The 16,358-nt window shown below is 42.7% G+C and overlaps 1 protein-coding gene across 1 annotated transcript; it reads left to right on the forward strand.

The window, feature by feature from the left end:
- The first annotated feature begins 618 nt into the window (after positions 1-618).
- Positions 619-2,424, forward strand: LOC121766953 (titin homolog). Its single transcript, XM_042163180.1, has 2 exons — positions 619-1,539; positions 1,582-2,424. Exons 1-2 carry the CDS (start codon positions 619-621, stop codon positions 2,422-2,424), a joined length of 1,764 nt encoding a protein of 587 aa, XP_042019114.1.
- Positions 2,425-16,358: the final 13,934 nt, after the last annotated feature.

Below are 16,358 nucleotides of genomic sequence, written 5' to 3' on the forward strand. Positions count from 1 at the left end.
TTTGAACATGTATGGTGGTGTTAGGTTTCAAACAAGTATTTACGTTGTCTTTTGAAAATGGTGTTCTCCGAGATTTAAGTTAAACGTTTGTTTCACCTTAATTATTAATTGTTTTATTTCATAAGTCTAATTTTTCCCGTTGCTCTTTTAAAAGCATTTTACCTTAAGTCTTCTCAAAAATATTTATAACCTTAAACTTCTTAAAACTAGGTTGTTTTCCTTTCTTAAGTTAATTAAGTCTTCTTTTAAACTGTTATCTGGTGCAACTTCAATTTTATTTAAGTGCCTATTTTAACTATTTTCCGTATTAGGTAAGAATAGGGGAAAATTTGAATTATGGATGCTGCAGCTTTGCAGGGTGAGGCAGCAAAAGGACGGACATTGTCCAATCAGAAGGCAGCCCGCCCAACCGTCTCCGACACGTGATAAGGGCGACCTGGAACCGCCAAGTGCCGGTTAAATTGACCTACAACCGCACTCTCCCTCCCAAATAACCATACCGTCTCACCCATTCTCCCTCACAAACCCTCATTTCCATTTTCTCTCTTCCAAATTTCCCTTCCATCTCCTCCAGAAATCGAACCCAAATCTCCACCAATAAATCACCACTTTGAAACCATGGGAAAGAAGGCGTTTGCAACCAAAATTAAACCCCCTTCAACCCGCCGAGAAGAACCACCGCCGAACCCACAACCATCACAGCCGGCTCCGCAAGCACCAGCGATGGTCTCTTTAGACGCAATGGTGAAATTTCTTAGGCTGCAAGATCCGACCAGAAATTGGGCGGCGAAATTGGCAAATTTCAGCCGAATCGGAGGACAGGGGAGCGTCACCGGAGCGGGCTCGGCAGTAACCGCATCAGAGACAAGCGCGCAGCCCACGACACAACCTCCATCTACCATGCCGACTTCCCCAACGACTCCACAAGAAGAGGAATCTCCCACTGAAGCAGCACCGTCAGAACCCTCGGAACCCTCTCCGAACCACCGAGAGGCAGAGCCCATGGATGTTAAACCTATTGCGGCCTATTATGATTCTAATCCACAAGAAGAGGGAGGAAGTGCAGCTGAGGAGACGCCGGTCACAGAAACCGTCCATCATGAAGTGGCTAGGGGAGAAATAGATCTGAATGAGACGGCCAAGAAGCAGGGCCTGATGACGGATGACGAATTTCAGGCGATTGTGGATGGAGTGAACCAAAGAGCAGACAACACTGCCTCGATGGCTGAGGATCTGAACCTCGCTTCGAGGGCAGTAGGAGATAACGAAGAGATAGGGGTAGTACGTGTACCAGAAGGCCCAGCCTACCAGCCTGGAGACCGAGCAGACGAAAGCCAAGCTGGGGACGATGAGATGCAAGTAGATGAGGATGAGCCAGTAACAGAAATCCAAGAACCAGCACCAGCAGCGCCTCCCGTCTTGAAACCGAGAACAGTCAAGAGGCAGCTGATTTTGAAGAGCGGTCCAGTGGCAGAGCGGCAGAAACCAACACGGGTGTCTCAGAGATGCCTGGATAAATGGGCAGCAAGTAAAGCCAAGGCAAACACGGCAGAGAATCCGATGGAATTTTTAAGCGAATAGGAAAAGGACAGTCCCAAAAAGTCTGGGGATGAGCCTATACATGCTACTGGCTTAGAAGATACCGCGGTTTCTCCAACACAGAGCGAGCAAGGCGAAGAAATTGAAAGGGTGGCTGAGGGTCTGGACCTCACTCCCGAGTCAGTAGGGCCTGGTGGATCTGAGAATATCGATGCTCGTGTCCACGGAGAGACCACTTCTACTGCCCAAGATGAGTCTCTACTTCAAGCGGAGGAGGAAGCCAGATACCAACAAGCCAGAAAGAGGAAAGAGAAGGCCCCGATTCAAAGAAAGTCGGTAACCAAGAAGTCCCGAGTGGTGAACACTGGAATAGTCATCACTGAAGCTGCTCTGAGAACACCACCGAGCCGACAGGAATTGAGCGACAGTGAGTATGCGGCCAGCGAGGAATCAGCCTCCGACAGCGATATCTCTTTGGAGGATGAAGAGCACGGGGAACAACTACTTCCGGACGATCATCGCGAACTTGTACATCTCCCAATAGAGAGGTTAAGATACCGGCGGTGGACAGTGGACTTTACTGACGAGATAGCAGAGGAGATGAAGCTTTTTGAAACCAAGAAACTGCAGGATACTTTTGACAGCATGGATGATGGGAATAAGGACGTCAAGTGTGGGAAGGTAATGCATTACCCCTCTTTGGATGAGTTGGGTGTTCGAGAGCAGTTTCTAGCCTATTTGCATGCACTAGGGTTTGAGTGGTTGTTGCGGAATGGAAACCCAGATATTTGTGTTAGGCTTGCGAAAGAATTCTTCACTACATTCAGGTTCAGGGTAACTACAGATTTAGATGAGGTGTCTTTAAGTTTTAGGTTATTCGGATGAGAGATCAGTATGAGTCTGATCGAGTGGACGGTTCGGTTGGGGGTGTGCAGTCTTGAGGAGGCCATAGAGCCAGATTGGAGAAATAGGGAACGAGGAATCCCTCGCAGACATGTCGATTTTGACCCACAGGAGGCTTGGGCAGAGTTAACTCATCCAGATGCTGGAGAGTTTGTTTCAACCATCTCTCGCTCAACCCATTTCAATGACCCCATTTTACGTTTAGTGCAACTCCATCTATATTTCAACTTGTTGGGCCAGTCAAACTCAGCCGTCCGTACCTCAATGACGGAATTGTATCTGCTGTGGTGTGCAAAACATGGACGGAGATTGCTTCTAGGTTTCTGGACTGCGTACCAATGCCATTTGATCGCCACCCATCCTGCCCGAAATCTCAACCTATGCAATATTCTGGGAATATTTGTCGGGAACAACATTATCGTCATAGAGGCTGAGGATTTGTCCCCGCTGACCATGGTACGCCCTCCTGGGTTGTTTGACATACCATTCTTCGTCCGCACAAATGCCGTGTTCATGAGGGAAGGCGTTCCGCATTTCTACGAAATGGGACAGGAGGTTATACCAGCTGGTAGAGCTTCTGCGGGACATGGGATGCAAGCTCAGAGGCAAGCGACTTTGGAGAGGACCGTGGCAGAGATGAGAGAGGAAAATCGATAAATGAGATCAGAGATGACCCACTTAGCGTCAGTGATGGAAGGAATTTTAATGGAGTTAGCTCAGAGAAGGCAAGAGGAATCAGCTGGACCGAGTGGCCATGGAGGCCAGAGTGATAAACCACAGGTACCCGAAACAGAAGCTGCAGAGACAGAGGAAGGAAAGGCTGAGGTGCCGGCGGAAGCCGAGGAGCCGGCGAAGTCTGATGAGAACCAGTCTGGAACTGAGAAGGAACAACCAGAGGAACCACCTGCGCCGCGAAGGAGCAGGCGACACCAATACACCCCCCATGACGAGTTAGTTTTCTTTTTAGTTTTTAGTTTTTAGTTTTTCGTATTTTAATTGTGTTTTGCTTTGTTTAGGTAGTATAATTTGTGTATGTGCGCAACCCCCATTCATAACACTTAGTCTATTCTATAGTCTAAGTGTGAGAAGTAAAGGGTTTGTTTCTGTAACGCATGTTCTGTTGTTTTTATGCTTTCGTAAGCATGTTGGCTCAGACTTAGCCCATTGCATGGTCTAAGTGTGAGAAGTTTATGTATATATGTGTTTTGTAATTGTTGGTTTCTGTTTAGGTTTTACATTCTCCCACTTAGGCTATTCTATAGTCTAAGTGTGAGATGTTTTCAGTTATAGTATGTCGTTGTGCTTGTTTTGTCTGTGTGTCAACATACTGGCCATTACCTTTTCCACTTCACAGCCTTATCTGAGGGCAGACACTTGGGAAGTGGGAGGGGGGACGCAATGGCCAGTATGATGTATGTGTATATGTGTGGTTTGTGTTTGTGCTTGTGTTAGTGTCTTGTTAGGTCTAGTTTTTTATTTTCTTTTGTGTGTTGATTGGGCTTAAAACTCAACTGTCCTGAGCTGACGGTGAGGGGAATTGAGGGAGATACGACATGCTGGAAAATAGAAACCACCCCCCTTAGTACCTCCTAGCCAGGATAGATGATGCGAGTATGAAAGAAAAGCCCATCCTCAGAGCCAAACACGAAAGCCCTCTTAAAATGTGAGTTATAAGCCTTAAGTGGAACCACTTTCCACAAATCTAGAAAAGAAAAGAGTGGCTGCCACAATTTACCTAGGGCGAAGTGACCACAGGTAGCAAATACTGAAGGCAGTAGGAACCCCCCCCCCTAAAAAAAACAAAACCACCTTTAGAATCCCCTTTTCCTAACTTTTTTTTACCCAGATATACACCCCTAGCCACTAGGACTGTGTGCGTGCAAGGCATAAGACGAGTAAAGCTCAATGGCCAGAAAGGTGTACAAGAAAGCAGAATCCAACTGGGCAAGAGTGATTGAAGGCTCAAGGAAGAAAATCGACCAGGGAGTCATCCCAGGTCCAAAAGAGAAGGAATAAGGGTGGCAAAGCCACAGGGGAAAAAGAAAAAGAAGAATATGAAGAAAAATGGTCAGAAAAACTTGACCACAAAAAAAAAAGAAAAGGAATAAGGGTGGCGAAGCCACAAGAAGCTACTGACCAGTTGGAGATCAAAGCCAGAAGCGCCAGCCATGAGAAGCAACAACCAAGAGCCCAAATGCACACAGTTCCCCCACATCAAATAAAGTAGAATTTTTTGAACCTTAGAGCCTTAGGAACATCCACCCAAAACACTACAAACCAATAGCCCCGTTACAAGCCTTTAAGCCCTTCAGTAGCTGCACGTGAAATCTAAGTCCGAAGCAATTGTGGTTGAGCACTATGAGAGAATGCAGTCCTAACATTCCCGATGAAGGTATGAGTGACTGAGTGAACCTAGTGTTTGGCCGAGAGTTTGGGCGATCTTGACGAACGGATATACTGACTCGAAAGAAAGGGGGGGCGGCCGAAGTTCAAGGTTGTCTAAGGCCGGATTGCACCTGATCCCGAGGGGAGGGATGGTTGAAAATATAGCCCAATCTTTCTGTTTAGTCCTTATGTGTTCGTTTATGTGTTTTCTCTTCAGTTCTATAAGAGAGTTGAATTCCTAAAAATATTCTAAGAATGCTTGTGAGACCCCCCCTGTCGTGAGAGCTCTCCCTTTCTTGTGTTGGGCTTCCTTTATATACTGAGGCATAGGGCTCTGATCCCTAGGGTACCATCCTCTCCGAAATGGCATTCCTCCCTTCACATTTTGTGGTGGGGTCTTCAGCTCTATCTCCCATGCGGAGGACTTCTGCTAGCTCCACTCGATTCTTGACTTGATCAACTCAATGCTGCAGTTTTTTACTTCTTTTCTTGATCTGTTCATCCGCCCAGCTGATTTGTTCCTTTTCTGAATATGGCGGATTTTTCACACACCTAACTCAAAATTGGACGTTAGTTACAGAATTTGATGTAGTTTTACCACATAACACATGCATGAGCCTCATCAAACTGCTCACACTTAACCCATACTTGTCCTCAAGTATGAACGAAAAGAGAAAGAAAAGATCTAGAGAGGAAAAAACACATAAGCAAACTAAACACATTGAAAAGATAGAAATAACAGAACTGATTTATTTTGTTTGGCAATCATCCCCACAAGCTTAAGGTCAATCCAATTGTCCGTAGTCTCAGATTCCTTTCTCTCCCTCTTCTACCTAATCATGCTTGTCTGTTTGTCAAGATAGTTTCTGTCTCTCCAACTGTTAGGTTCACTTAGTCACTCAATCCTCACCCGAATTGTTAGGACCATTCCCTCATTCATTTTGCCTTACCATTGATGCTTGAGTTCTGTTGACATAAGCTAACTCCGTAAGGTCTTTATTTAGGTTGTAATGGGGCTAGGGTTGTAGTGTATAAAGGTGAGGGTCCTATGAGTTCTAAGTTCATAGTGTATATAGAAGTGTGAAGGACATGTGAACTTAGGGACAAAACTAAAACAATCTCCCTATGTACAATCTGAAACCTTGGAACTACCCTTGGCCATTTTGGCCTTATTTATCTATCTTCTTGTTAGGGTCAGGTTACATCATTTTCCGCCCTTCTATTCCCTTTCCTTTTTTTGTGTGGGTCAGGTTATACATTCTTCCTGCCCATTTTCTAATCTTCTTTTTCTATCTTTCTCTCTTTTTTTCTGGGTCAGGTTACAATGTTTCCTGCCCGTTTTCTAACTCTTTTTTCTATTTTCTACTCCCCTGTTTCACATCATATCTTCTATCCCTAGTGGTGAGTTGCTCCAGCTTATCCCCTTGTTCACACGACATGAAAGCTTAGGGCTTCCAAAGAAGGGATGATCATATTTCAGGCTCAAAAAGTGTAACTAGGGCTTCTGAGTTTAGTTTTAATCAAAGTTGCTTTCGTTTTAATCGTGGTGTTTACTGTTTCGCGTAGTTAATTTTCATTCCAGTCTGAAATTCACTTGACCCAGTAGTTAAAATTTCCTTGATCAAGTTAGTAAGTTAAATTCTATCTAGAGTAAAATCAGTAGGTAAAAACTCCCAAAGTTAAAGCGTGGCAGCAGCCAACCCCCTGTTCACTACTCACACACTTGATACACTAGCTTCTCTGTGGGATCGACCCCGAACTTGCCGCTTTACTGTTAAATTAGTGCAAAATTGGGAGTTTATACCTAACTGACATTTGCTAACTGATCCAAGTGGTAACGACATTTGCTAACTGATCCAACCGGTTCGGTTATCTTCCATATAATTTATTTTATGTTTGTGTGTAGCGCATAGGTGTATATAATTTTGTTTCTTTCTTTTCTCATTTGTTTTTTCCTTCTGTTAACGAGAAGGTATCACCACGGCAGCCACTGGAATCAACCTCTTATATACAGAGGCACTAACGCTCATTGGAGAGTCCAGGAAGCCGGCGTCGTTACCACTCGTTACAGAGCAGCACTAGCAGCAGCAGCAGCCGTTGACCAACTGACCAGCGAAGAAGAAGGAGAGCAGAACGCGCAACCTAAACCACCACCACTTGAAAAAGCAAAAGCAGAGATGGTCGTCGTCGCCGACGACTCAGGAATTGGCTCTCTGCACGCTCATGATGAGAAGGTGCCCACACATGCCATTGTCGTTACTCCTGGGATGCGGACCATCACGATCAAGTCCGGGGTACTGGCCGTTTTGTCCCCTTTTTACAGCCTTTCAAAAGAGTGTTCGTACGCCTTCCTGGAGGAATTTTGCCGATACTGTGATATCCAGCATGTACCGGCTGGATCTACGTCTGAGGACTATAGGCTGAAAGCTATCCCCTTCGTCTTGAAGGGTGAAGCTGGAGTATGGTTGTCGAGACTGCCAGAAGGGTCCATCAAAACATGGGCCGAGTTCCGAATGATCTTCCTAGATCGTTTCTTCCCCGCATCAAAGACAAGCGCTCTCAAGAGGTAGATTACAGAAGCCAGACAAGAGTACGATGAGCTCCTCGGCCAGTATTAGGATAGATTCCAAGGGCTGCTTCAAGCATGCCCCAACCACAAGCTGAGGGAGTGGGAGATCTATTCAATCTTCTATGGTGGACTGACAGTAGATAGCAAGAATGATCTAAACCTAGCAGCCCAAGGGGATTTCTCAAAGACCCCATTCAGCCAAGCCAAAAACATCCTGGAAAGGCTTATCGAGGCTAAGCGCTCGCATGAGACGTCCCGAGGGTAGTATAGAAGAGGGGCAGTGCATGTAGCAGAGGCGCGTAATAATGAAAAGTTGGAGGCTCGATTTGAGAAAATGGAAAAGAAGCTGCTTGAGGCAGTGGAGAAAGCCAGACCGCCTCCACCCCCTGCACCAACAGAGACGCAGTATGTGCCGCCACTGCTTCTGCCAGAAGAGCATCACTACTACTATTGCGAATTCCCCCCTGAGGTAGAGCCGCTGCCCCAAGTAAATGCCGTTGGCCACTGGAACGCAAATGGCAACTGGATCCGGGGAAAGCAAAGAGACGCCCCATGGAGAGATCACCCAACCTTTCGATGGACTGACCATAACCAAAGCCAGCCACCACAGCTCTCGACACAGCAGATGCAACCTTCTGAAGGGCAGCCCAACTAGCCTGCTTGGATCCAGGATAGACCAAACACTGGAGGGAACAGAATGTAGGGAAGTCAGACAGGATGGTCAAATGGACCTCAAGGAAACTGGTCCAGTGGAGGACAGCCCAACTGGTCAAGCCAACAACAGGAAAGAAATTGGGGGTACCAACACCAAGCCCTCAGCCAAGCAGCCAAGGAAGACAGCCAAAATAATCAAGTGGTAAATTATGTCCCACCGTACCAAAGAGGAAAGCAGTATTTCCAAGCGACCCAATAGAATATTTTCCCCAGAACCAACCAGAACAATATGAACCTTCCGGCTACTATCAACGAGGCCATAGAGAAGGTCGTTTAAATCAGAGTTATAACAAACAACAAAATGAAGGTCCAGGGGATAGGATGATCCCACATCAACCCCATGATGCAATGCGAGAAATACAAGAAGCCCAGAGAAAACAGAGGGTTGCACTAGATATGCTTACAAAGCAGTTATCTTAGGTCGCCATGTCACCGGGCGAGCTGAGGGAAAATGAAGGAAAAATTCCGGCTACAGTGCAGCCACCACCTGGGCGAGAGAATGTCAATGCATAATCTCCAAAATCAGAAAAATTTATCAAAGCCCATCTGCGAGTTCTCCAACACCCACAGACGGACCCAATCATGAAGAAGGCCCTGAGTCCAGCGCCTTTGATCAAGTCACAAAGGAAGAAGAGTCTAGTGCCCTTGAACAAGTCACTGAGAAAGGAAGGATGGTCGAAGCAGAAAATATAGCCGTGGTGATCCAACCTAGTGATCTTCCACCAAAGAAGACCGACCCAGGGGTGTTCACACTCCCAATTTCCATCAGAGACGTTCGAATGGAGCACGCAATGTGCGACCTAGGGGATTCCATCAATGTTATGCCATATTCTATATATGAAAAGCTGGGAGAAGCTAAGCTCGTCAAAACTGGTATGATGATACAGCTAGCAGACGGGTCTTGCATTCACCCAGAGGGGATTCTGGAAGATGAAACCGTCAAGGTCAACAAATTAAAGTACCCCGCCGACTTATTCGTCGTGAAGATGACGGAGCTAGGAGTGGAGGAGTCTACCTGAGTCCTTTTGGGAAGGCCTTTCCTATCTACAGCCAGCACAGTCATAGACATCCGCCATGGGACGATGAAGCTGGATTGTAATGGAGAACAGCTTACATTCGACATTGATAAAGCTGTGAGAAAGCCACAGGACAGTGAGAGCATACAATCAGTAGATACTATCAGACCTTGGGAGCAAATGTATATAGGGAAGGAACTCTTCAAAAAACTGACTGAAGACGAACAACTCAAGAAGGAAGCAGTTGAATGGTTCGATTCAACGATGACTGGGGAAATGGATGATCAAGCCATCAAAAGGGCAATTATGGATTTCTGTAAGCTGCAACGACCAACTAAGTCAAAAGAGATCACTCAACCAACAAGGGTCGAGAAACCACCTGACCAAGCCGCCACATTGAGAAGAATGCTGCAGGAGAGTCCCTCGCCTACAAGGCAACTATCGCCTTTACCTTCTCGCCAGTTACCCTAAAGAACCTTTCCAACCAGACGCATCAGAAGCCAGTCAAACCAAATCTGCGAGGACAGGAAGGACAATTGATGGAAGAACTAAGGCTGGGTCAAGAGGTGGTCAAGTGGAAAACAACTGACTTGATAGAGATTGACCCAGATCCGTGCATGAATTCCGACATATTAGAAGAAGGAGTGACACCCCACCTTGATCGACAACGCAGACTCGACCCCACTTTGTGAAAGGAAGAGCTCATAGTGGGGCAGAAAGAGCTACTCTTCCAGTGTCAACTCAAACTGATACCCAGGAAGCGGAATTCAAAATGGGCGGACCCTCGTACCATCATGACAATGCACACACAGGAGGAAAACATACTCCCAGGAGAACCCCCCAATTTATTCTCCTTCATGGTCAAGAGTCATCGGGTTAAGCCCTACAGGGACAAGACCGAAGCAGGCACAGTGGAAGAAATTCCACTGATCCTGCCTAATCTTATCCAGTGAGCAGGTAAAAGGAGTGATCGGGTACTCATGGGTAGTCTGCTTGATCAAGAAACAAATTCTTAATCTATTAAACTGATCAAGTGACATCCCAGGGGAACCCGGTCAAATCCTTTGTAGTTAGTGTAAATAGTTCTTCGATTGTTAGTTTTTAATTCTTAGAAATTAAAAGTTGAAAGTAAGGATGGAAGCTGATCAAGTGAAACTATTTGAATTTTCATCTGGAATTAATTGTCCACTTGATTAGCGCAATTCGAATTTAATTGGTGGTACAGTACTTTCGTTGATCAGGGCAGGTGATGAAAGGACGTGCGCAGTCACTGAAAGGGTGTCAGGAAGCGCCAACAGACCCTTGCCAGCCAACCGCCACCTCCCTCTACAAGCTCTCCTCCGTCTCGGCGCCTATCATCCTCCCGGCCACCCTCAGCATCTCCCGGTACCCCCCAGAAGGCTTTAAGTACAACCCCCCGATCTCTACTCATTTCAAGTTTCAAAACAAATTATTTTTATTTGTTTTTGGTATGTATAACTGATATTCTGCTCCACCTCACACGTAGCCATGTGTTGGGTCTAAGTGTGAGAAGTTATACATTTTCGTTTTGCTATGTTTTGCCTACGTGTTTTGTTTGTTATTCTTCTGTTTTGATATGCATGTTTGATTGTTGGCCCTGTCTCACACTTAGCCCAGTATCTGGTCTAAGTGTGAGAAGTTTTCCTTGGTTTCTGTTGTGCCGTTGCCTGTACCTAACCCTTTTTTCACTGCATCCAGTCCCTCGAGGACGAATTCATATGCAGTGGGAGGGGGGAGGGTTAGTTCCAGAAAATAAAAGCCATACATGTCAAAATATTTTGAAAATACAAAAACAGATAGTAATAAATAGGCAATATGCATGAAATCGGATAAGTGAAAGATTTGATTACTTTGGAAAGAGTTAGAAAAAGAAATCAGTATGTTTACATGTAGAAACTTGATTGCAAAAAAAACTTGATCAGTTTGAACGACGTAAGTATGATGGAAATTGTAACGCCCCACTTTTCGAACCCTAAGACGTTTGCATTAATTAGTTTGATTGCCGCAATTAAATGACGAATTGTTATGTATTTGCGTTGGTGACCTAATTTTGATTTAACCGAGTCAAATTCGTTGATTGATGACGTGGCCTTAATTAATTGATGCGGAATGAAATATATTGCCGTAAATTATATTTTATTTCGGGGAGTGAGATTTAAATAGAATCATCAATTTTCATCTTTCCTTTTTATTTAGAATTTTCGACCACTATGAATTGTCGGAGAGGAATTCTATTTTTCCTGGATTTAATTAATTGCTTGGGATAATTATCCAAATTAAATCCAAAGCCAATTATTCTTTATTTCCTCCATGGAAATTTCGACCCCTATGAGTTGTCCATGGAGATTTTTGAAATCTCCTAATTTTTGGGAGAGGAGGAATTAATTATTATATAATTGATTCCTTACTTATTTCTTTCCATGAATAAATAATAAATATTTTAGCCAATCTTGCCTACTTTATTACATTAGAGATTTAGAAAATTTTCCTTGTGGGAGGGGCTAAAATCACACGCCTATTTCCATATTGTGGGAGGATTTGCTATTAATTTTTCTGCTCTGTATTGTTTTATTCTACTCCATGAAATACCAAATAAAATCATAGGTAATTAATTGGCCATGATTTTCGAAATCTCACCTTACTCCTTCCCAAATTCATGTTAATTGCATCCCCCAAATCACCCCTAATCTCTTTCAAATATTCATGCAATTAATTCTCCAAATCTTCCTAATTATTTGATAGCCTATTCTAATCCTATAAATAGGAAGGGAAGACTAAACCCAAAACCTAAACCTAGCCCCCAAAACTCACGTCTCTCTCTCCCTCCACACGCCCTTCTCCCCTCTCCAATCCTCTCCACTTGTTCTTCTACTCCACTCTTCCATTCTTGCCAAGAGTTGTTGAAGAATCGGGATTTATATTTGTTCTACCGATCGTTTTAATCAAAGAAGGTACAATCAAACCTCTATTCTTCATCCCCTCCATCCCAACTTTTCTTTTGTTTCCCTCATGCATCTAGTGAGTGTAGAGATTTCAAATCTAAGGGTTTAATTGATGGGGAAACTTGTGTTTGTATGTGTGTATGCATTTTGAATGCAATTTCGTGAAGTCTAAATAAATCATTGGTGAATGATGTGTGATCATATGCAACCATGAGTGTGAAGGATCTTTTAAGCATATGTGTGTGTTAGAAGCATGAAAAGGTTGTGTTTGAATGAATGGGGATAGAACCCTAATTAAAATTTTGAAACATGAAAAACTGTGAGTTCGGACAGTAGGTTCCGACGCGTTTTTAACCGACCAAATGAACTCCTTTTTGTCCGATTCTTTTTTTCTGAGTAAAATCCATGGTGTCTTCTGTGTTATGTATGAATTTCAACCTATTTGGACGAAAGATGAATTTTTGAAGTTAACTGCGCAGTTCTGCCCGAAAATATTTTCCCGACCAGTAGGTTACGCTTTCAATTCGACCGATCTAATAAGGTTATTTTGACGTGATTTTTAAACTGGAAGTTATTTGATGAGTCTACTGCAGTTTGGTAAAATTTTAGCCCCAACGGAAGTCGTGTAAATTTTTAATGATTTTTACAAAATGATGTCGCAGTGCTGATTTCTATCTTTACAAAAGCAACTATGTTGTTATGTGAAATGATATACATGATTTATATAAATGCTTAAGAACCACTCTATGATGAAGTGATGTGTTATTCAAGGATTTATGCTATGGTGTGTTTCCTTTTGTCGATGGGGATAAAGGAAAAACGTGGGGACATGCATAATTATGAGTCAATGTTTGGGACTGATTGGTGATACATGCTATTATCAAAGGTGATAACTCGTGCACGAAGCGTGATAACAAAGGGAAAGAAGTACTTAAGGTCTAAACAGTCGAGGTGGGCTCTCTTTTAAATAAGGACTATGTCCTAATGTTTTATCGATGGAAATAACTATGATTATCATGCCTTGATTTGTTTTTACGTGCCTATCTGATGTGGCTTTTGCCACTATTATTTAAATTGAATTCAGATCCTTGTAGGGCCGCAAACCCTACTTGGATTAGTGTACACCTATGGTAGATTGTGTGCTAGCGTACGGGCTGGCCGGTCTAGTTACCTGGTTTGCAGCCGCATTCCTTGTCATGTATTGGTAGATATGGCTAACGTCTATGGAAAAATGACTGATCAGTCGACTTTTACAATGGGAAATGATTTTGAGTGCCTCGGGCCTTTCTAAAGCTAAACCCCGATAGTTACTTACGTATGGCATGATAAATAATAATTTTTTTTATGAAAATGTTTTCGGCATAAGTCCACTGAGTATTTTTATAAGTACTCAGCCCTGCATGTGTTCTCCTTATGTGCAGGTTGAGCGGCGACGAGCGGTTGGCGGTGTTGAGCAAACTAAACAAATTGATAGTATTGTCTTGAAACTCCGAGTATCGTCGTGTCTTCACACATGACTTCACTCTTTCTCTTGGTCGTTTCCGCTGCGATATTTCTTTTACTTATTAGCTATTGGGCTTGAACTTGAATTTGTTCGGTTATTGGATTTTTAAAGTCTTGTTGGATAATGTCAAACTCTTAATCTTTTCCTTGAATATTAATTTCCTGCCCAACTCATTATTTAAACCCGAGTCTTCATCTTGTTTTATACTTAACTACTCATTTAATATGTTGGTCAAACCTTTTTGATGAATCCCTAGCCTATTTTCCTTGTTATATTTAAGTCTGTTTAAGTCGCGATTGCCACATTTATTATACCCTAGTAGGGCGGTCGTGACAGTTTGGTATCAGAGCCTCAGTTCTTTCCGCTCTGGACCCAAGAGTCTTGTTGAGTCAAAGTCTATTCATGTGTAATTTGACAAATTGATAATCATCGAAGGCTCAACACCACGACTCGTCTCCGCCCAACCACGAAGAATGAGGTAACAAGCGTTTCAATAAGTTTGACCTGAACCTGTGAAATATTGGAAAATGTGATGGGGATATTCCTCTGGTGGAAAATGAAACTATTTCGATGGAAATCAAAGATAATATGAAGTCCTTGAAAATGTTGTTTGGAAGTGTGGGATGATGAAAATACATGGATATGAAATTGCTTAATACGACTATGCCAAAAATGATGAATAATGTTGTGAACACCCCGATAAGGAAAAATCAGCGAATATGTGATTGGACCTCTATGGGTTTGGATAGATGAAATTCTAAATGATTGAAATTACATGAATTGTGAAACGTGAAGTATGAGTGTGATTACTTGATTGCACTATGAAACAACCCTTGTGGGAAATAAGTAAATACTATGGCTTTTGGAAAAGGTTGTGAAGATATGAACCGGGAGACACTATGAGATTATACAATTGCTTTTGTTTAACAGTGAGGCATGATGGCATTGAATGTGCTGGATATCAAAGCATGATTATGAACTTGTATTGGTTGATGTTGAGATTTTCTATTACGTCCACAGAACTGCAAATTTTACTTGAACAAAATATATGTTGTTTCCATGAAGGACAAAATTTTATGCCTAGGCGGTTAAAGTTTCATGACTATGAAACTGTGAAATGCAAAGCATGATGCGCGTGTAGTTGCGAGTTGTGATTGTGATACAGATGAGCATGAACTGCATGATTTATGAAATGTTATTCCATGGATGATTGATTGACTGAGTGTTGCTATTCTCATATATTAATGTACGATGTTTGTTATGTTATGGAACACCAAATGATTCATAAGAATAAATGTGTTGATTGTGCAATATATGTATGACGTTTATGTGGTGAAAATTCATGACCGATGAAGTACGAGGTATCGTATAGAACCACTATTAAAGTGAAATGTGGAACTTTTGAACCTTGTTGCAAACGTAGGAGCCATATGAAGCTTGAGTTAGGTAATGATAAGATATACGTTAAAATACGAGGCTTCAAGCTATGCTTGAAATTAAAGAGTGCCTAAGAGATAGGCCAGTTTGAACGTGCTAGAACTTAGTAGTAAGTTGACAACTGCAATATCACTTTCCTGAGTGATAAAACCAATGAAAGTATATATTTCGAACTTTGGTGTATCCTCACAATGGCGAGATCATGCCTAAGATCTAATAAAACTATGCAGTCTTGTATACCATGCAAAAGTGGCGATGTGACACAAATACGACGACGTTTACGACACCTTAAGACCACGTGTACAACGGTAATGCATTTCAAAAACTACGTAGCATGGCAAGAAGACTTTGAAGATGCGACCATCAAAAAAATGTTATTAATTTCGACGATACGATGAATCTCAACTTGGAATCCACGATTTCATAGAACGATGTTACCATGTTCAGGCTCGCGAAAAATGTGCGAGGGAGTGCGACCCTCGTAGCTAGAATGAACGATTTTTTTAAATCAACAGTACTTACTTGGATTCTAAGTTCTTTTCGGGACGTTTTGAATAAACGTGAGCCCTTGTCTATTTAAACACCTTGGTTGACTCCCAATTTGCAAGTAATGTCCATTATTTTTTTTCCTATATCGAGTCATGACTCACTTGTCTCGAAAGTTTGTGTTTGCCTTTGTAACGTTGGATAGCTTGATTGAGTAGTCTCCTTTGATTCATCATTCACAAGCACAATATTTTGACCTTATGAACTTCCATCATTGAACTTCATTCCTAAGGTTGTTTGCAGTTATGACCTTCAGTATGACCACACCTCTAGACATGTTTTCTTCAAAGGATGGAATATTCTTCTTGGAACTACTAGCTCACCTCTTTATTTTGTAACCATGTATGTGGCAAGTTCTTTCTTGCAGAAGTAAAATTCTTTTTAGCTCGGTTTCACTACATATATTGCTTCATACTCAATGTTTTTTTTCTTTCTGCAACACCAAGTTAAGGCTATCACGTTCTCTTCTTCCTTAACGGGTTGATCGTGTTAAATTTCTGAAAAGTTCCATTCACTTTGAGTTGTCTTTAACAAACCCGCGAACCCATAGATGTGATTTCATCTTTTTCCAATAACATGATGTTGTTGAACCATCATTTGTACTACTTCATGACATTTGTCTATGTATCTAAATCCTGCCGCGACTGATTATTTTAGGCCTTGACATGTTTGAACGATATCATTCACTGCTGTCCGGAATTTTTGCAAATTGTGATCTAGCAGTCGGCTATGGAATTTGAGAATTTTTGCAGTTTCATCCTATTTCCATGACCTATCTCATG

This window comes from Salvia splendens, chromosome 15, assembly GCF_004379255.2.
Source record: "Salvia splendens isolate huo1 chromosome 15, SspV2, whole genome shotgun sequence".
Taxonomy (NCBI): Eukaryota; Viridiplantae; Streptophyta; class Magnoliopsida; order Lamiales; family Lamiaceae; genus Salvia; species Salvia splendens.

What these genes read in the sequence shown, in the direction of transcription:
- LOC121766953 (XM_042163180.1), top strand. Translation starts at nt 619, where the DNA reads ATGGGAAAGAAGGCGTTTGCAACCAAAATTAAACCCCCTTCAACCCGC. An exon ending in GGGCAGCAAGTAAAGCCAAG is followed by an intron (nt 1,540 to 1,581) that starts GCAAACACGGCA and finishes TTAAGCGAATAG; the next exon opens with GAAAAGGACAGTCCCAAAAA.